Here is a 22,868-nt window from a genome sequence, read left to right as displayed (position 1 = left end):
TATTTTGCATACTAGTCACCCGCGAAAATCTGCATTGTTCCTTACCAAGATGAGCCCAATTCACTGTTGTTTAAATACTCTGCGATAACGCCGTCATTTTTTTTAATCGCGATCAAATGAAATTGCATTAACGCACTAATAATGCATTAGCTTCAACAGCCCTAATATATATAATATTTATTTTAATTTCCTTAAAATACATTTGTCATTATGAAGAGATATTAACCTGAACCAAAAAAGTGTGGAATATCACACCATGGGTCATGCTGTTATATAAAAATCTATGGCAGGTGATTTTTATTTTCATATAACAGAACAGCCCAAAGTGTATTATTCCCCTCATACCACAGTGATTTTCCAACAATTAAAATTTTTAATTTATTAATGAATGACACGTTGCATGTTTTGTTTGTTTACATTTAATATTACAGAATGTCTGTCATTCTCTCCAGCCACTCCTGTGTTTTTGTTCTGAGACAAAAAAAAAAATGCAAGTTCTTGTGTGACTGAGGAAACCAGAAAGCACAAACTCCTCTGTCCTGAAGACTCCCCTATCATGAGAAACTTACTGACTGATATCTGGGTCTCCTTCAGTAAATGTTAAATAAACCTGTCCTAATGTCTTCACCACATTAGAAGATTATAGTTTTTTTTCCCACCCATTTTCTCCCCAATGTTGTCACCTGCTAGTACCCACCCACCAGCCAGGTCTCTCTAACCATGTGAGTGAAGGCTAACACATGCTTCCTCCCAGACATGTGAAGCCATCAACTTCCTCTTTTACAAATGCAGCTCATGCTCCATCAAGGGGTAGCAAAACACACCCAGAGGAAAGTGCTACGTGCTCTCTTCTCCACATGCATGAGCTCGCAGAAGACCCCAATTGGCTGTGATTAATACAGGAAAGAGAGAACGCCCCTTTAGTATTCCTCTGGAATGGGATGTTCAGTAAGCACATAGGGATGTGATGGACAGGTGTCCAAATATCTGTATACAGATTTAGGGGCATCACAGGTTCTGGATTCAATTCTGAGCTCGGGTTGCTGTCTGTGTGAAGTTTTGCAAGTTTTCCCCCTGTCTGCATGGGTTTCCTCTGGGTCCACTGGTTTCTTCTTAAACAAATTGGTTATGCTTAAATTGCCACTAGATTTTTTTTTTTTTGTGATTAAATATGAATCCAAATGTATGCCATTGGAAAAAATGCCTAGATCTAGAAATGGCAGAATTGTCAGCAAGCTCAAATAAAGATGTGCATGAGACATTTTACTTATTTTTTAATTCTGTGCATAGTTATTTTTGTTTGTACCTGCATGTAATTTCCTGACAAATTTGGGAAATTCTGTTTCCCAGAAGATAAGGAAACAAGTAGCCAAATTTAAAACAACCATGACCCTGACCAGGCAGGTCCTAAGGATGCCGTAAATATATCACACAGTGCCACACTCATGTTAATGAACATTGTTTTATTTTGCCCTGCAAGACTGATATCTGACCACTTGTTTACTCCCACAAGGAAGTAAAAAATGTATACTCCTGTACCTCATGTCCTGTGAGATCTCAATCCTGATGGACACCTCTAGTCTCAACCAGGTGCTCAATGAACCTTACTGGCAAGCTTTCTTCAGATAATCTTTGTACCATACTAATGTACTGTATATGGTCTTAGATACACACACACACACACACACACACACACACACTGTACATACATTTGGGCCTCATTTCTTCCTATTGTGTTTTCTCTATGCCCAGACTGTGAAGTTTGCAAATCCTTCTTCTTCAACAAATGTGAGGTTCATGGACCGCCCCTCTTCATCTCAGATACTCCTGTTCCCATGGGAGTCTCTGACCGAGCCAGACGAACTCTTCCTCCTGGGCTAGAAATCAAGAAGTCCAGTATTCCTGACGCAGGCCTGGGAGTGTTTAATAAGGGGGAGACGATTCCAGTAGGTGCACACTTTGGACCCTACCAGGGAGAGCTGGTAAACCGAGAGGAAGCCAGGAAAAGTGGAGACTCCTGGGTTGTGAGTTTCTCATAAATTTATTATAAAGACTGTATATTTGTAAGTAACAACTAGGTGAAGGAAGCTCCAGTTAATATCAATTTCTTCTTGCCAAAGATATGTGGAGTAGGGGTTTAAATCACAAGTTCCTACATCGATTCTTTTAGCCAGTGTGGTGGAAATTCACCTGTTAGTAATAGAAATACTAGTAACATCTGAAATAATGCTAAAGCAAATATTTATTTATTGTATAATTTTAAAGTAATTATTCATGAAGAATCACATAAAATCACAAGCCCAGGTAGTCATTAACATGGGTCCTCCCATAACTACTTCTAAGCATGGTCAGCTTCCTCTATTACACAAGATATTATTCATCATAGTTTCCATCAACATTACATAATAGTCTGTTTTCCCAAATGCAGCTGAGAAAAACTGTACCAAGTTTTCCTTGACTCTGCTGCATCCACGGCAACATGGTAGCTTCACACAACCCCCACCCCACCCACACACACACACACACACACAAAAAAGAACTTATCCATTCACACCTTACAACAACTTTCTTTTCTAAACATTGAGGATAAACAGAGAAGCATGACACTAGAGGATTTGAACAGATACTGTTAACTATAATTAATGCTGAAGTTAATATAAAACTTGTTACCACACCAACAGGCCAATGATTTTTGATACGACAAAATTTACCACAATGCGAGTTGATTTGATGCTGGGGTATGCAGTTGGTATGACATTTTACACAATCGATTTCATTTACATTAATTCACACATGTAAACAAAATATAATTTGAACATCAGTTCAGTGAGGATTGGTTAGATTTGTACAGTATATACCTGGTGTGCTATGTGCCTTATTGTGGGGAAGATGTTCCAGCCGAGCCCTCTCAGACAAGGGATGAGAGGTGTGAGAGGCACAGAAGGACTACTGGGGAGATTGTAAAACAGACAGACATTCAGCCAGAGTCTGATGTTGGACCTTTAACTGAAGCTGATTTGATGTTTTGAGTGACCTTGCTGAGGAACAGTGTTCAGACATCACATTAGACCCATGTTTTAAGAAGACATGTGAGGGTACAGTCTTTGCTCCTGCACTGGGAAAGGAGGTGTACTTGCTGCAGAATAGCCTTCTGTACAGACAGAGTGAAGAGGTTTGCAGCTTATGGTCCCACAGAAGTGCAGGAAGGAAGTGCTTGAGCTTGGTCACACTGTACCATGGGCAGGTCACTTGACTTACATGAAGTCTTTGCAAAGAATCAGTAAGCGGTTTTATTGGCCAGGGCTGTATGAAGATGTGAAGAATTTCTGTAAGTCCTGTCCTCAGTGTCAGCTGTCAGGTGGTAAATGTTTTAATCATGCCTGTTTGATTCCCCTATACACCCCGTATACACTCCATTTGAGAGAATTAGGGTGGACATAGTTGGACCTTTGGAGAGGAGTAGGTCAAGAAATAGGTTTGTCTTGGTCATTTGCAACTATGCTACAAGATACCCTGAAGCCTTTCCTTTTAGAGAAATCACAGCCAGACATTTAGCCACTGCCATGCTCCAGCTCTTCTCTAGAGTTGGTATACCCAATGAGGTGCTAACAGACCAAGGCCCCAACTTTGAGCAAGACCCTAAAGCAAGTTTTATTTAATATCCTTATTTCCATTGCACAATGTACAATGAAATTCTATTTCTCTAGTGGATCATATAAAAAGACATAAAAACATACTAATTATTATTATTATTATTATTAGTAGTAGTAGTAGTAGTAATAGTAATAAAAGATCATAAGACAATAAAAGGTAAGATAAAAGCCATAAATGGGGGACAATCACAAGAACAGTAAATAAAGTGCATATTTCAAAGGACTGATCATATTGCACATCCAAAGACATATTGCACACCCCAAAAGATCAGTTCTTAGAGTTTAGTTCTCTAATACCCCTTTTCCACCAAATCAGTTCCAGGGCTGGTTCGGGGCCAGTGCTGGTTCACAACTCGTTCAACTTGCGAGCCAGCTGAGAACCAGTTTGCTTTTCCATAGCTCGTGGTGCTAAGGGAAGCCACGTCATTATGTCGCTGTATACGTCAGTTACGTCGCTGTATACGTCAGTTACGTCGCTACGTTTGCATAAACCTTGGCGCGAATATCGAAGCAAAAACAACACAGAAGAAGCAGCAGCAGCAACAACAACAATAATAATGGATGACCTTTGCGTTTGTACAGCTGCTGCTTCTCGTCGCTTAAAAATGGCGATCTTTTGCGGTCTTATTGTTGTTGGTCTTAACAACTCCGCCCCCCCACTGATGTAAGCGGTTGTTTCCTCTGGCCCAGCAGAGACTTGGTGCTAGCCTGGAACCAATTTTTCTGGCCCCAGGGCCAGTTCTTTGTCAGTGGAAACAGAAAACCCGGTTCCAAACTAAGCACTGGCCCCGAACCAGCCCTGGAACTGCTTTGGTGGAAAAGGGGCATAAGAGCACTTGGATAAAAACTGTTCTTAAGTTTGGAGGTGTGAGTTTTTAAGGACGTGAAGCACCTCCCAGAGGAGGGCAACAGAATGGAAAGATGGTAACCAGGGTATGATAAGTCTCTAATGATGTTGGTTGCACGGCGGAAGCACCATGTCCTGTAGTGTTTGTAACGGAGTTCCAATGATTTTCTGTGCTGCTGTGATTACTCTCTGCAGGGCCTTCTTGTCAGCTGCTGTGCAGCTCACAAACCACACCAGCATCCCATAGGTGAGAATGTTTTCAATAGAACAGCGATAGAATGAAAGAAGCAGCTGATGTGATATGTCCAGTGTTTTCAATGTCCGAAGGAAATACAGACGCTGCTGTGCTTTCTTCACCAGGGCAGTCATATTTGTAGACCATGTGAGGTCTTGTGATGTATGTGCCCAGAAATTTATATGAGGACATACACTGAACTGCATCACCCCTAATGTATAGGGGAACAGGGCCTTCACATTGTCTCCTGAAATTAATGATCATCATCTTGGTTTTGGAGATGTTGAGTGCCATATTATAGCTGGAGACTTTAATAAGACCAATCTTAAGACTGTACTCCCGAAGTTTCACCAGCACATGAAGTGTCCAACAAGAGGGGAAAGGACTCTCGATCACGTGTACTCCAACATCAAACACAGTTACAGAGCCATGCCCCTCCGCCACCTTGGACAGTCAGATCATCTTTCCTTGCTGCTCATCCCTGCATACGCTCATCCCTGCATACCCCCCCCCCCCCCCCCCCCCCCCGATGCAGATTCAGGCCCACCACAAAGACTGTAACAACTTGGCCTGAGAATGCACTCAGCGAACTCCAGGACTGCTTTCAACACAGTGACTGGGACCTATTTGAACATCAGGACCTGGAAACGTTCACAGAGACAGTTTTGGACTACATCAAGTTCTGTATGGGAACTGTATCTGTGGACAAAACCATCTGGGTTTTTCCAAATCAGAAACCCTGGATGACCAGCCAGGTTCGCTCACTCCTCAAGGCCCGCAACACTGCCTTCAGGTCAGGCGACAGAGTCCTTTACAGCATGACTCGAGTTGATCTGAAGAAAGGGATTAAAAAAGCCAAAGCGGACTATAATAGCCAGGTCCCCAAATTGAAAAAGGGCTTTAAATAAGAAGGTGTAGGCATTTTTGAGGAAAAGTAATTCAAGTGTTGTTTCTATATGATTTTTGGGTGCTGAATCCATTTCTGCCGTATAACATTCTCTAAAAGTTACGGTTTAGCCGTAAATGACAAAACAATCATGGCCGCCGGTGTATTTCGTGTTTGCGCAATAACTTTGGAATGGATGGATGGATTTGCACCAAATCTTGTGTGCTAATACTCTGTAATAGATACATGAACTGACAAAATTTTGGAGACCAACTCTTTCAAGATGGCCGACTTTCAAGATGGCTGACTTTTTGTTTGCGCAATAACTTTGGAACGGGTTGACGGATTTGCACAAAATCGTGTGTTAACACTCTATAATAGGTACATTAACTGATTAAATTTTGGAGGCCAACGCTATCGAGATGGCCGACTGTCAATATGGCCGTTTTATTTTGCTTGCACGATAACTTTTAAACGGGTGGACGGATTTGCACCAAATTGATAAGTACATGAATTGAGACTCAAATGGTCAAGATGGCAGTACCTTTATGTACTACCCTGAGGTTTTTTTTTTTTTTTTTGCGGGGGGGCAAAAAAAACAAAAAAAGCAAAAATAAAAAAATAAATAAAATAAACATGGCTGGCAAAACTTTATAATGCATTTACTGTAGTTTAACCATTGCTCAATAAAACTAAACTATACATCCACAGGTTTTCAAACATGTTGAAAACCTATATCCATGAAAACTATGTGCATGACAAGAAAAGTAATATTATAAACGTGAACATTTGAACGTAAACATAGCCTATTGGCCTATTCAATCTAATCCAGCCCTTGGATAGTTTTCAACAATAAACAAAAAGAAGACACTGTAGTGCTTGGGTGGCCAACCTGCGGCTCTTTGCCCGGTGTCATGCGGCTCTTATGTTCATATCGAAGTTTGTGTTTGCCGAATCAACGTCAACCGGTTAATTTTTTTTTGGTTGTCGGTTAAACTAGAGACAATTCCCCTGTGGGAAATTGTGAGAGTGATGCAAGTGAACTGTGTGAATGTGTCTCTCTGAGAGGGAGCAGCCCCTCCCTCATGTGTGTGTGAGAGGGAGCAGCCCCTCCCTCATTATATATATGTGTGTGTGTATATATGTGTGTGTGTGTGTGTATATATATATATATATATATATATATATATATATATAATGTGTATGTGTGAGAGAGAGCGAGCAGCCCCTCCCCCATCCGCGCGCTGCGAGCGGAGACAGAGTGTGAAATTTGTTTTTTAAGAGTGTTTTTTAATTTTTAAGAGTGTTTTTTAAATGTTTAAGTTTTAATTCTGTATTAAAATTACTAAACAAGCAAATGCCACCACAGTCCACGAAACACAGGAAGCATGAGAAGAAAACAGCAAATCAGAAAGCCGCGCACATCCGCGCAGCTTCCGCGAAAACATGCGCAGCCCTCTGATCCACCGCCTTCCCCCCACACTTCCCACGCCCCACGGACTGCAACGGCATGAGATAATCGCTAAGTTTTTGGGCAAGATGCATCTTGTGTCAAGTAGCCTCTCAAAATGGCAATGAAAAAATGCACAGCAAAACGAAAATATGAAGACGAACATAGGACATTAACAGAGTGGGAGAGTTTATACTTTTTTGTTGAACGTAATGGCAAGCCATTCTGCCTTATATGTCAGTCGTCGTTAGCTCATTTCAAAGCTTCCGTTCTTCAGCGCCACTTCAGCTCACTTCATGCTAACATCGACAAGGAATTTCCAAAAGGGATTGAACTTCGCAAGAACAAGTTGGTAGCTCAAGCGAGTAGGACACTTCTTTGCTTTGCTCCTGCTTTGCTCCTGCTTGATCTTTATTTTACTTTACTTTCTCATTTAATTTCCACTATTTTTTTTCATTTTATTTTTAATCTTTATAAGCTTTTAATTTTAATTTAATTTCCACTATTTTTTCATTTTATTTTTCATCTTTATAAGATAAGTTAGCTTTTAAAACAAAATGCCAGGGGGCAAAAAAATCCAGGAGGTCCTGCAGAAAATGCACAGAACTAGAACAGAGGATTTCTATCCTGGAATCAAAGATTGATGCTCTGCCAAAGACGGACAAATTAAGAGCGATATCTCAGGAAAGGAGTACAGAAACAGTGGCTGAGAATGCAGAGAATGCACCCCGACAGGCCGATGGCATTGCAGATCAAGTGGATGAATTCATCGATTTAACAGGGCAAAATGTGAGTCCAGATGAAAATAAAAACAGAAGAGTTATTACCTCAACACCAGCTTGTTCTGATACTGTGCAACCCATGCTCCACAGCCATGCTATTAGAAATAGAGCTAGGTCTACAAATTACAATAGGATTTACAGTCCTATGGAAAATCCACAGCCCATAAGGCTTCAGAACAAATTTGAATGCCTCAGGGATGTGGAAGCGGAATTTTCAGGCGGACAAGCACATCATAGAAAGAGATCGCACCACAACCGAAGAGCTGTGGGAAGAGGCAAAAAGCAGCTCGTAACACCACCTGATCCCACAACCCTTGTTCTTGGTGATTCCACTGTAAGACATTTGAAAGGACATGGGATGATTATTTGCTGCCTTCCAAATGCATCCATCTCTGACACCAAAGACAGCATTTTGAAGCTCATGTCCGAGCATAAAACTATCAAACTTATTGTTGTGCATGTGGGAGCAAATGATGTTTTCAGAGAACAGCTGTTTGTCCAAGATGATTTCAGAAAACTTTTTTCTGATCTCTATAAGACTGGAATACAATCTATCATCAGTGGCCCACTCCCTGCAAGGGGAAGCTTTGCATTTACTTGACTCTTCAGTCTTAACACCTGGCTTGGAAAAACTTGTTTTTCATCTGGTATGAACTTCATAGACAATTTTAACCTTTTCTGGAATCGCAGAGAATTCTTCAAGCCAAATAGCACTGAACTCGGCTGGATTGGGACCAAAGTCTTAGCAGATCATTATAGACTTGCAATTTTCTCTCAGCCAACATTGAGGAAAACAGTTGATAAGATGTCGCAGACTGACCTAGTTAATATCAACAATACCTCTGCAAAGCCAAAACAATCATCTATGCAAGTCTTCACCAAGGACACACAGCCATCTGGGGCAGACTGCCAAGAACCATCTGGGGCAGACTGCCAAGGACATCAACAATCACATGGAGAATGTGAGCATGCAATTTTATCATGCGATTCCATCCAGATTGAGGACCTGACTAAAGATAATTGTTGGTAACTCGCCAGCGCCCCCTATAACGATCCCACAATTTCCTTGCGCGCTCCACCCGGATGTGACGTGAAGTGGAACTGCTTTAACTGTATCGAGAGCGCCTCGATTCGCTCTCTCATGTTCTGACTACTGGAGTGGTCGGACGGACTGTAGGCACGCTCGCCTACAGTGTTGAGACTAACCGCTATTGTCTGAGAACAGCCTGTTCAAATTAGTTTCGGCCGAACTTTTGAACGACCCGCTAAGTTTCAGCGATATAGTGGTTTTGATTCTAAACCTTTGCAAAGTTTAACTACAGTTAAGTAGTTTTCCACGCTAAGAGGCATTTGCGGACAGCTTCGCTCCTCTCAGCCTTTTCCTCGTCGACGCATCACCGGAGGTTTCTCCTGAAGCACCGTGGGCCAGCTAGGCCTTCATCTCCCTGCTTCGTTAGCCGCGGTTGGACGCAGCGCGCCGCTAACCTCCTCTCCTCGGACCGCGACCCTCAGCGCGGACATCGGAGAAAGAACTTCCATCGCATTGAGTAGGCACTTGGGCAAATTTTTAATTTGTAGCTTATTCAGATGGTTGTTAGGGTCATGTTTAAGCTTTGAGCTATTTAGCATACCCGCTCAGACACGGAAGGTGTTTGTTTGTTTTTATTGTTTTTGTTTGTTTTTATTGTTTGTTTTGGTTCTGTTTTGTTTTTTTTTCTTTGAACTTGTTAGACAGGGTATCTTGCATGATATCTTTCCTTAACTCCATTGCTAGCTTCCCTATCTGATTAGCAGCGCAGCGACAAGTTTGTTATTTTAAGCTCCGAGACTAGACCGCTACAAGGCCTAGTTCTCTCCATCCAACACATATACACACTCTCTCACACTCTTTCTCTCTCTCTCTCTCTCTCTCTCTCTCTCTCTCGCGTTGAGTTCTTTGCCTAGATAGTCTGTTGGAAATTGTTGTTAAGTGCAGTGTTTGGATCCAGCTGTAGCGTGGTCAGATTCTCCTTAGCAACTTATTGCTAGCTACCTCAGGGTGATACGCTAGCTGGTAGGCTTGTGTTCTCGACTAGGCCTGCAGGCGCCATTTTTCCGACGCCATTTTGATACCTTCCTCATTGAGTTACCTGTGATACGACACCTAGGCACTGACCGCCATTTTGTTTAAGCATTGCCAGAGTGGCTAGCATTAGCATCTGCCCACAGATACCTACACAAAGCACACATTAGCCACAGAGCTAATCCTTTGTTCTATTTAGCTAACATTCCTTTGTTTTAGCTAACATTCCTTTGTTTTAGCTAACGACAAGCTAGGTCACACACACACACACACACACACACGCATCGGCTTGCCCTAGCCTCACACACACGCACACACAAGGGATTCTTTTCTTTTTTTTTTCCTTCTATCTCTTTCTCTCTCTCTTTCCCTCAAATTTATAGTCCAGGTGTAATTGTTCCATTGTTTTGTCTTGTTTATTACCTTTGCTGACATTGAATGTATTTTGAGTTTATTATTATTAGTGAGTAGTAGACAAATAAAAGCTAATAAAATTGAATTGCATTTTACTTGTTCCTGTTGTTTATTCACAAGGTCAACTATTTAGAACTCCTTTTTCCTTCAGAATTTAGCTTTTGTATACAACTGGGTTTCCCATCTAATACAGAGCTACCATTAATCTTGAGTGTAACCATTCACGGTGAGTATTAAGATTAATAATTTAAGATTTTATGAGACTGATCTTTATTTATAAATTGATTAATTTAATTATCAATTATCACATAATTTATAATTTAATTAATCCCAATTCAACCTACATTAAAGTGGTGCCCCGTGTGAGGAATAGTTTAATGACCTTGTGAATTTCTCAACAATAACTTGTAAACTGCTGTATACCCAAAATCAACTGCCAAGGTATAACACAGATGACTTTAATGGTGAATCATTAACAGTGTGTTAATCACAGAACTGAAATTCAGCTGCCAACCACAGTTAGCTGATAAACTGGTTTAATTGATTAGTACCTTAGAGTAATATCTAATCCAAGTACTTAAGTAATATTATTAATAATCATTATTATTAACTAATTATTAATTAAGCTAATTAATACAAGTGAAACATTAGTGAAAACAAAGTAGCTAAGAAACCACATCAATTATTTAGCAACTTGGATTAAATTAAATTCTAACCTAATCAACACCTAGTATTAATTTCCTTTAAGTTAATTAATACATTTCGAACAAAATGTCGCGTTCCCCATCAAGGGAGTCAGAAGGGCCCCTCCTCTCTCTCTTCGACGTTGTAGGCGATTTAGGCCAAGTCCCGGAGGATAGGAGAAATTACTTCTGTGATCTGGACCAAAAGGCTCGCTTTGATGAAATACACATAGCCGTTAGGGAACTTAAGGAGCGTACTATGACTCTCCCAGAAGGGCTACCCAAATTGTTCATGATCTACTATAAGGAAATGGAACGTGTGTGTATGACCCTCGAACAAGAGAAAAGAACACTAAAACGACAACTGGCCGAAGCTCAAAGGAGAGCAGAAAGCGCGGAGAGTAGCCTCGTGGGCCTGAGAGCCACACAAGATGAACTAAAGCGCGAAATAGAATACCTCAGAGAAGAAGTGACGCAAGCACGTCGCTCAGATGAGGGATCGGCCAAACCCTCCCAAGAACAGAGTTCCGCTCTGGAGGAGGAAGAACCTGAGCTTAGAACGGTAGATCAGACACCGCACTCAAGCTCAACTCGCGTGAAAGTCGCGCGATCGCCACCTCGTGGCGCTGGGAGTTTTTACTTTACTCCCCACTACACCCCCTCGCGCTTCAATATCGCTGCAGCCTCTAGCCCGCAGAAAACGCCGCGCTATGTACCCTCGGACTCCTCTGACGGAGAGGCCGCCTACAAGCCGAAACGCAGACATAGGCGATATGAGAGCAGCTCAAATAGCGAAGACAGCGAGGACCCCTACGGGTCAAAATCAAAACGCCTCGTCGCAGAACGCAAAACTAGGATCCGCCAAATCGACGTCCTTGCGAAAGACATAGAGCGTTTTGAGCCGGAAAATCATAGACACCGAAGCGTTAATGATTATTTCCGGGAAATCGAGCGTAGCCTCCTGGACCTGCCAGAGGCTACGTCGCATGAAAAGGCCAGACTAGTCTGGAAAACTTTAGGTAGTGGCGTACGAGCATTCGTTGAGACCTTACCGCAGTCAGTCCTCGACAACTACAAGAAGATACGCAAGTACTTGAAAGAGGAATACTCGTTGTACGAGGACGAGACTGCTGCGACGATGGGTGCCATTCTGATCAGACAGAAACGAAGCGAACACCCTCGCGAGTACTACCGTCGGCTCCGTGCAGCGTACTTTCAGGGCAGAAGCGAGCCCGGGCTAGAGGAAGATCGCAACTTCAAGTCCCTCTTCCTCCATAACCTTCACCCGTGCATCCGTAACCAAGTAACACTCGCGTGTCGCCAGCGCCCCCATACTATGAGAGAAATGCGTCGCACCGCACAACTAACGTGGGAGACGTTCGTCCGACCCACAGACCGCCACGAGGACGATCCCAGAGTCCTCAGCCTATATGAGCAGGAAGATCAGTCCTTAGGCCTAGAAGGGGGTGAAGCCCCAAACCGCGGGCCCCCTTGGGCGAACCCAAACCCCGGCCACCAGACGTCGAGTCAACCCAAAGGTAACTGGAAAGTTCGACAAGCTGGAGCCAAGGGGGAACAGGGCTCCAACGCCAAAGGACAAGGTAACCGCAAACCTGGCAGTCACGGCCCTAAATCTCAGAATAGCGGACAGTCAAGGCCCCATCGCAACTCCTCTCGAAGGGAGCGGAGCCCTAAGCTAGCTACCGCTAAACAAGCCAACCAAGAGCCACTTGGGATGGCAGAACTGAGGGCTGAATTAGCACGGATTAAACAAGCCAACCAAGAGCCGCTTGGGATGGCAGAATTGAGGACCGAATTAGCACGGGTTAAACAACTGCTGAGCAATAAGAACAGGAAGGGTAAGCCGAGCAAGGACAGGGACGAACCGTCAGCATGACTAGGCCGGGACCCATCCCCACCACCACCGCGTGTCTACCTCGTGGGGTGGGGAAAGGACCCCTGCCCAATAGGCAGCGATGAGTTGAAACCACCCCCTCCGTTAGTGAAGCCTGACCCGCAGGATGCACCCCTGACGCAGTTTCTTGGAGATTTGGTTAGGAAAGGCAACGCCAAGCGTATCTATACCCCAGTGGTGGTAGAAGGCAACGTTTCCCTCCAAGCTCTCTTGGATACCGGGTCAGAAATCACCCTGATGTGTTCCAAAGTCTTCGCAGAGGTTTCTGATGCGCGGCGCGCGCAAGGTAGACCCATCAGAACCGAACGTTGTGACGTCAACTTGGTTAGCTTCACCCAGAATCAAGCCCCAGTAACAACCATTGCATGGTTAGAACTCACCTTCCAGGGCATGTCCATCACTCACCCCACTTACATCTGCTCTGTTGGTGTAGAACCGTTCCTCATTGGCCAAGACCTACTAGATAGGCTAGCGCCCCTCATTGACTGTCGTCGTGGGCAACTGTGGGCCCAGGTCGCGTCCCCACAGACCCCAGATCCTCGTCGTCACGATCGAGCCTGTTGCGATGAAGTTAGGGTGGAGGCTACTCCACCGATAGCGGAGTCAGGGCAGGTCCCCGAGAACCTCGAGACCACTCCGCTCCACCCTGAGCCGAGTCAAGACGCACCAAACTCAACCGACACTCCTCTCAACCGCAACGCGCTTGATGGCCACCCGTCTTTCCTTTGCTTTCTTGGCGAATCTGCCCCAACCAGGTACTACCCCTGGATATCTGGCAACATTATTGTCAACGGCGTCACGGCACCTGGCGTCAGGTTAGCGCTTTGGTCAGAGAAGTCAGCCATCAGCCAAACGTGGTTCGACATAGTGCGTCAGAGCACTCCTTCCCCTGTCTTTGTGCAGAAGAGCCACCGGCTACTGTCAGCCGAACAACCCCAGAGCCCCATCAAAGCCACAGGCGTCTGCGCCGTGTCGCTCGCCATCGGTCAGAGAGAATTCCTTCATTTCTTGAGTGTCGTCCCCGGACTTCCTGACCCACTGGTCATTGGGGCAGACATCTTGGTCAGACTGGGAGCCCAACTGGACCTAGTCAACCGGGTCATCTGGACCCAAGCCGACGCTGCTAAGCACCCGTTCCAAGCTGACCTGGAACAAATGCGGTCAGGACAAACGATTCCCCAAGCCTGCCATGTCGCTAGCGAATTTGACATTGTCATTCCCGCTAGGACTGCTGGTTCCCCTCTTAAGCTGGTCATCATGAAAGACCAACAGTTTCGTAGCTCCCAGGCGTTCTTCCAGCCTCTCAGATTCTTCATGGAGCTCGATTTAGCCGTGTGTGGGACTCCGCTGCTTGAAGTGAGTCATCGTTCCGCTTACCTCCTGGTTCAAAACTCCACGCGGGACGCCATCACGATCCCCGCCCGTCGGCCTTTAGGCCTTCTGATAGACCAGGCATTCCATGACTTTGAACTCACCATTCCAGTCATCGGTGAGCTGCCAACGCCGGACACTCATTCCGATCCAGTGGAACCTCCCTGGATCACTCTTCCTTTCCACATGATCCACGTCGAACCTCACGACATGCTTCGCGACGAGCGCATAGTCATGACCAGAACTGACACCCCGAAACACATGCTGGTGTATGCTCTTGCCACGCAATCGAGCAACGACACCCCTGCAACTGAGGTCGTTGATTCAGCTCTAGGTGAACCGTACCCAGGCTTTGAACGAGAAGTTCAACAACAGCTGGTGAAAGCTGACAGCCTGACCACGGACGCCCAGAGACGACAGCTCCGTGAACTGTTCTACGACTTCAAGGCGATCTGGGCGCGAGATTCCAATGACTGCGGAGTCACGGACATCCACACCGTCCGAATCCCAACAGATCCGAACGCTCCACCGACGTTCGTGCGGCAATACAAAATCCCGTTAGCCGCATACGACTCAATACAAGAAACACTGGACACTCTGCTGGAAAAGCAGATCATTCGTGAGTGTAACTCGACTTACAACTCCCCCTTGTGGCCGGTGCTGAAACCGAACGGCAAGTGGCGTCTCACCATTGACTATAGGCAGCTGAACAAGCAAGTGCCCTTGTCAAGATGGCCCATGATCCATCTGGATCAAGAACTTGCCAAGGTGAAGGGTGCAAAGTTCTTCTCCACCGCCGACGTGGCGAGTGGATTCTGGACCATGCGCGTGGATCCAGCTGACCAGCACAAGCTGGCCTTTTCCTTTGGGAACCGCCAGCTAACTTTCAACCGATGTCCGTTCGGCTACGCGAACTCCCCCGCTGAATTCAACATCTTCTTGCATAAGGCAATGAGCGATGCCGCAGCTCGTGGCAACTTGATCTATGTCGATGACATCCTCATTAGGTCACAGACTTTTGATGCACACCTCGAAGAGATACGCCATGTTCTGTCTCAGCTGTCCAGAGCAGGAGCGAAGCTCTCTGTCACCAAAGGGCAGTGGTGTCGCACCAAAGTTGAATACGTTGGACTGTGCGTCGGGCCAGATGGCATTGAACCCCAGTCAGGGAGGGTGCGGGCTATCCAAGACATCAAAGCCCCATCCAACGTACCCGAACTCAGGAGCTTCTTAGGGGTCTGCAACTACTCCCGACAGTTCATTGAGGACTACGCGGACATAGCACGACCGCTCACCGAGCTCCTCCGGAAGGATAAACCCTTCCAGTGGAGTGACCCTCAAGAACTCGCGTTCAAGAGCATGAAGCAGAAGCTCTGCTCCGCTCCCTGCCTCGCGTATCCCGACAAAGACAAACCGTTCTTCTTGGAGGCTAGTTTCTCCACCCACTGCCTGAGCGCTGCACTGTCACAGCAGCATGACAAAGATCGCCGTGTCGTAGCATACGCCAGTCGGCCCCTCAGTGCTGTGGAGTTTAAATTTTCAGACTGCGAAAAAGCCCTGCTGGCCACGGTCTGGGCCGTTGAACACTTTCGCAGTTACATTGGTGGCCAGAAGGCGGTGATAGAGACCAATCATCAACCGGTCTCGTTCTTGAACAGCCAGAGGCTGAGAGAGGGAAGAGTTTCGAACAGTCGCATCGCAGCTTGGATGATGGCACTACAGGGCTACGACGTCGAGGTGAAGTACGCCCAGAACCACAAGATGGCGCTTGGCCGAGGCCTGGCGGAATGCCAGCATTGCGACTGCGAGAATAGTCCGGATCAAACCGAACTAACAACCGTACCTGCTCTCCCCTCCGACCACCACTACTATGACGAGAACGTCTGCAAAGACCTCCCCACCGCTTACATAGATGGATGCTCATTCCATCATGAACGCAAAGTCCAAGCCGGTGTCGGTATCGTATGGGCGAACGGCCCTATACAAGGGAAATACCAACATCGACTCGGGGCTAAGACTAGCCAATATGCGGAGGTAGCAGCCGTGCTCATCGTCCTGCAACAAGCTGCCCGTGAGAACATCAAGCGGTTAGTCCTCTGCTCTGATTCAAATTATGCCAGGCATAGCTTCGTCTCACACTTTCCCTCGTGGAAGGTGCGGGACATGAAAAACGCAAGGGGCAAGGAAGTGAAACACTCCGAACTCTTCCTAGCATGCGATCGACTCGTAACCGAACAGGGAATGTGCGTCTATTGGAAGAAGGTGAAGGGACATTCTCAAGTCCCAGGACCTGACAAAGTCGGTAACGATGAGGCAGATGGCCTCGCCAAAGCGGGAGCCGTGGACGGCCCCCTTTGGGAATTCCAGCCGTCATGGCTTCCCGAGACGCCACGCCATAACGTAACCGCGATTACTCGCCGACAGGCTAGAGCAGGTCAAACTGACGCAGTACCCCAAGCAGGAACCGTGCAACTCGGCCGACTGCCCCAGGACGCCGACCTGGTGTCTATGCAGGAAAGGGATCCCGTGATCCACCAAATCCGTAAGTTCCTTGCGGACCCCGTGGCGTCCCCAATTTCCCCACAAGAGTTGCAACAGTCCCGAGACTTAAACCACCTTCACAATCTCAAAAACGGCTTAAAACTCGAGAAAGGACTCCTGGTGTACACACCACGCAACCAGGGACCTCCCCGGTGGGTCGTGCCCACAGATCATAGGGGGGTCATGTTGCAGTACGCTCACGACAGCCCGTGCGGGGGCCATAGGAACGCTCAGGCGACCTACCAGACACTCCAACAGATTGTCTATTGGCCCTTCATGATTCAGGACGTTACCGAGTATGTTAAAGGGTGCTTGATTTGCTGCCAATTCCGACCAGCCCAACCGTTGAACCGCGCCCCACTGCAAAGCAAAGGCATCTCATTCCCCTGGTCTAATCTCCAGATAGACTGGGTCGGACCGGTGCCGAAATCAGCTCGAGGTAATAAGTACCTCCTGACCGTCACTTGCGCGTTCACGAAGTGGGTGGAATGCTTGCCCGCCCCAAACGAAACCGCAGAGACCACCGCTCTCCTTCTTATGAACCATGTGTTCAGCCGTTGGGGCTTGCCCCTATCCATTGATTCCGACCGAGGTACTCATTTCACCGCAGAGGTCATGAGAGTGTTGTGGGAGATGCTCGGAGTCGAGGCAAAATTCCACATCGCGTATCATCCTCAGTCTTCTGGTCAGGTCGAACGCGCCAACCAAACCATCGTGAGCATGCTTCGCAAGTATGTTAGCCACCATGGCAAAGATTGGGACATCAAACTCCCTCTGGTGCTGATGGCCATTCGGTCCACTCCTCACCGCACCACCGGAGTCACCCCGTTCGAAATGATGACTGGCCGTGAAATGGTTCTTCCCTTACACCTCCTCTACCGACCAGAGGACCTAAGCGTCGCCACTGCGTACACCGCACACCAGTACGTCACCGACTTGCAACGCCACTTGCAGGCCACATTTGCGTGGGCCCAGGAACACCTCGAAAAGAGTGCGAAAGGACAGAAAGCTTACTACGACAGAAAGGCGACACACCGTGAGTACGAAGTAGGCGACAGAGTCCTATACTTCAATTTCACCAAACCGGTAGGAGTAGCCAGAAAATTCTTACCCCGTTGGTCCGGCCCTTTCGAAATCGTCGGTAAACTGTCCCCCGTCGCCTACCGCATCAAAACTTCGAAGCCCAGCCAGGCGCCTTCGTATAGATGGGTCCATAGCAACCAAATAAAGCTTTTTGAGCAGTCCACACTCCATAGGGGGGTGGACAAACAATAAGTTATAGCCTGCCCAACTTAGTTGCATGCCTCTCAATCCATAAGCGTGCATCTATAAGTAACCACCCTCGTTACCACTCAAATCGGAATAACAAACTCCTGTATGTTGCAGAATGGCCCCTCTCTGGATCCTCGGCATCTTCCTAGTCCTGCAGACCACATTGGCCGGTAACATAGTGGAACCAGGTCCGCCGAGTGGCATTGTTCTCCAAGATGCCCCAGGACTGCTCCTCACCAATTGCCGCGTCCATACCCAGCGTGTGTACACCCGCCTCGATCCTTGGGACGTGTACCGTAAGCATTTTAGATCGCCCACACAAACAAACCTCGAAACCGGGCCTGACTCCGAGATTGGGTCCAACATCGAACACGCCAAGCGTACCACAGTTCACATGCTCGAACAGTTACAGAAGTTCATAGTCACTGAGGAGGAACTCAGCGGCAAAACACGCCCTAAACGGTTCCTCGGAGGACTACTTACTGCTGCATCCGCCATTGGCTCTCTGTTCTCAATGGGCCTCTCTGCCGTTAACACCGTTAGCCTAACCGCGGTCAAACGAGAAATGAACATTCTTAAGGAAGAAATGCCAGAAATCCAGGGTAGACTACTAACTCAACAGGAGGAGCTGCAGGGCCTAGGCAAAACCCTGCAGGGAACCATACTAACCGTTAACATGCATTCTACATTAATCAAGAACACCGTACATGCCGTAGACAGGCTAGCGACAATCATGAGAAGCGAGGTCAAGTACGTCCGAGTAATCCGAGACCTAATGCAGGACCTGATGAGAGAAGTAAGTAGCTCTCTCAGCACCCTGAGTGGAGGTAAAATCCCACCATATTTGATACCCCTCAGCATGGTTGACAGCATACTCCGATCTACTACCACGACTAACGTTTACTCATCACAGATTCATCTGGCTTATAGTCTTGGCAGTGCTATCCCCATTTTTGTGAACCCTCAAAACCTAGAAATAGGCTTCATCCTCAATCTCCCTGTTATTGAACGGCAAAACATATACAGAATCAAATCTGTCCTTAATGTAGGTTTCTGGAACAACGACGTACACGTACGTTTGCAGACACCTTCCACCATAGCCTATCACGATGACAACCCCTCTATCTACCTCGTCCCTAATTTAGACATGTGCACCTCTACCAAAGATATCCACTGGGTCTGCCCCAGCAATCCCTTTATCCGAGACACCACAGACCGTCTCTGTGGATTGACAAAAGTCCCCGAGCAGAAGTGTGCAGGCAAATTGTCTATTAAAGATGAAGGAATAGGAACTAGAGTAGAAAGAGCTGGTAATCGGTGGCTAATCAACACTCCCCAAACTGAGATTCTGGTATCATATGATCAACATAACACTGCCACTAGAATGAAGATACCTAACGAAACCTCTCTCCTAAGTGTCCCACTTGGAGCCACTGTTCACGTGGGTGACATCACCCTCCATCACCTTAGCGCTGACCAGTATGAGACCGAGATAGAAATGCCCGATGCCTTCCCAGGTCACGAACTTGAGATAAACTCCACCCTCCAAGCACAACTACTGCTGGAAGGGACCAAAACCGTGCAATTCGATCTTAAGCCCACTGGCATCGCTACCACTTTCTTGAATAACCGCGCAAACCCTTCTTCCGATCAAGGATCTTTAATAAGCTGAATTGCGCTGGGATTTCTAGCTAGCGGTTGGGTTATCACAGTCTTCATAGCCATCACTCTACATAGGTACATACTGACACTACACCGCAAACTGGACAAAATGATCTACGCACCTGAGAAATTAGATCGTGGCATTGTCCGATTCTCCATCAGGCCTAAGGCCTCCACTAACTTTCTTGAAGAGTAGGCTTGCTAACATGCTAACTAACCCCTCTTTTCCATTTTCCTTTATGGAGTTTTGATTATTTTTGTTTGCTGTGTGAAATATTGTATGTAGAAGGTAGTTAAGTAGCCATAGTGTAATTGTTTTCATGTCCAAGTGCCTATGCTTTCATGCCCAAGTGCCTATGCATCTTATGGACTGTATGAAATGAATTGAACTGTTGAACTGTGTCTGAAAGACTTTTCACAGAAAGGACCCTTGGAACTACCTCATTGTGGAACTACCTCATTGTGGAACTACCTCATTGTGGATTACTAGGGACCGTGGGTCGCAGACTAAACACCATGTGCCCATAGGGTATCACTCCTTTCAGCGCCTATGGCCAAGGGGGGAATGTTGGTAACTCGCCAGCGCCCCCTATAACGATCCCACAATTTCCTTGCGCGCTCCACCCGGATGTGACGTGAAGTGGAACTGCTTTAACTGTATCGAGAGCGCCTCGATTCGCTCTCTCATGTTCTGACTACTGGAGTGGTCGGACGGACTGTAGGCACGCTCGCCTACAGTGTTGAGACTAACCGCTATTGTCTGAGAACAGCCTGTTCAAATTAGTTTCGGCCGAACTTTTGAACGACCCGCTAAGTTTCAGCGATATAGTGGTTTTGATTCTAAACCTTTGCAAAGTTTAACTACAGTTAAGTAGTTTTCCACGCTAAGAGGCATTTGCGGACAGCTTCGCTCCTCTCAGCCTTTTCCTCGTCGACGCATCACCGGAGGTTTCTCCTGAAGCACCGTGGGCCAGCTAGGCCTTCATCTCCCTGCTTCGTTAGCCGCGGTTGGACGCAGCGCGCCGCTAACCTCCTCTCCTCGGACCGCGACCCTCAGCGCGGACATCGGAGAAAGAACTTCCATCGCATTGAGTAGGCACTTGGGCAAATTTTTAATTTGTAGCTTATTCAGATGGTTGTTAGGGTCATGTTTAAGCTTTGAGCTATTTAGCATACCCGCTCAGACACGGAAGGTGTTTGTTTGTTTTTATTGTTTTTGTTTGTTTTTATTGTTTGTTTTGGTTCTGTTTTGTTTTTTTTTCTTTGAACTTGTTAGACAGGGTATCTTGCATGATATCTTTCCTTAACTCCATTGCTAGCTTCCCTATCTGATTAGCAGCGCAGCGACAAGTTTGTTATTTTAAGCTCCGAGGCTAGACCGCTACAAGGCCTAGTTCTCTCCATCCAACACATATACACACTCTCTCACACTCTTTCTCTCTCTCTCTCTCTCTCTCTCTCTCTCGCGTTGAGTTCTTTGCCTAGATAGTCTGTTGGAAATTGTTGTTAAGTGCAGTGTTTGGATCCAGCTGTAGCGTGGTCAGATTCTCCTTAGCAACTTATTGCTAGCTACCTCAGGGTGATACGCTAGCTGGTAGGCTTGTGTTCTCGACTAGGCCTGCAGGCGCCATTTTTCCGACGCCATTTTGATACCTTCCTCATTGAGTTACCTGTGATACGACACCTAGGCACTGACCGCCATTTTGTTTAAGCATTGCCAGAGTGGCTAGCATTAGCATCTGCCCACAGATACCTACACAAAGCACACATTAGCCACAGAGCTAATCCTTTGTTCTATTTAGCTAACATTCCTTTGTTTTAGCTAACATTCCTTTGTTTTAGCTAACGACAAGCTAGGTCACACACACACACACACACACACACACGCATCGGCTTGCCCTAGCCTCACACACACGCACACACAAGGGATTCTTTTCTTTTTTTTTTCCTTCTATCTCTTTCTCTCTCTCTTTCCCTCAAATTTATAGTCCAGGTGTAATTGTTCCATTGTTTTGTCTTGTTTATTACCTTTGCTGACATTGAATGTATTTTGAGTTTATTATTATTAGTGAGTAGTAGACAAATAAAAGCTAATAAAATTGAATTGCATTTTACTTGTTCCTGTTGTTTATTCACAAGGTCAACTATTTAGAACTCCTTTTTCCTTCAGAATTTAGCTTTTGTATACAACTGGGTTTCCCATCTAATACAGAGCTACCATTAATCTTGAGTGTAACCATTCACGGTGAGTATTAAGATTAATAATTTAAGATTTTATGAGACTGATCTTTATTTATAAATTGATTAATTTAATTATCAATTATCACATAATTTATAATTTAATTAATCCCAATTCAACCTACAATAATCATGTCAAGGCTGCATCATCCACATCTCGACCCCATGCAAGTATCACAGAGACTATCAGGGAGACAGTCACCACAGAGACAGTCATGGAGACACTTACAAAGACCTCACCAAAGTCTCGCTCTTCTGATTTTATTGTACCATCTCCGTCTCCCCCCTGCATGGATTTCCCTAATAGTATGCAGAGACTGCTGCCAATGGCTACACTCTCTTTTTCCAGCCCAAATCTGTTGCAACAAGCAGTGTACCCAGTTCATCAAAAATTAACCAACAGACTGAACTGTGTTCGCCCAGGACTTTCAGCTGGCTACCAATCTTTTTCACCATCTAAAAGATACATGACATCTCCAATTCTTTCACCGTCAAACCAAATGGAACATACAGAAAGTCTTGTATGATGTGCTGTGGGTCCCTGCATTGGGTGTAGTTTTGAAAACAAGCTGGGACCCAGTATGCCTATGCCATTCTCTATTCCTGTGTTGATAAGAAATAGAAAACATAGAGCATATTTAACCCAGGGGGTAAACCAGTCTAGTCTCCTTCCTGTTTCAAAACAACATCAGAATGCCCAAGCGGATATTACTTCTAGACTTTCTGTAAAGCTAGCTCTTCTGAACGTTAGATCACGTTCAAACAAGTCATTTTTAATTAATGATCTTATCTGCAAACACAATCTTGATTTTTTGCTTCTAACTGAAACTTGGCTGGATCAAGCAAATAGTGCTACC

At 45.9% G+C, this 22,868-nt stretch overlaps 1 protein-coding gene across 1 annotated transcript in view; it reads left to right on the top strand.

Moving 5' to 3' along the window:
- Positions 1–22,868, top strand: part of LOC132867688 (zinc finger protein 345-like) — a 125,663-nt gene that overhangs the window by 57,818 nt on the left and 44,977 nt on the right. The window contains exon 3 of the mRNA XM_060900698.1: positions 1,753–2,024. Coding sequence (XP_060756681.1) covers positions 1,753–2,024 — 272 coding nt within the window. The remainder of the gene's footprint in view (positions 1–1,752; positions 2,025–22,868) is intronic.

Source organism: Neoarius graeffei, chromosome 19, assembly GCF_027579695.1.
Source record: "Neoarius graeffei isolate fNeoGra1 chromosome 19, fNeoGra1.pri, whole genome shotgun sequence".
Classification (NCBI taxonomy): Eukaryota; Metazoa; Chordata; class Actinopteri; order Siluriformes; family Ariidae; genus Neoarius; species Neoarius graeffei.
Note: the sequence above shows the minus strand (reverse complement) of the source record. Positions and strands in the feature narration are given on the sequence as shown.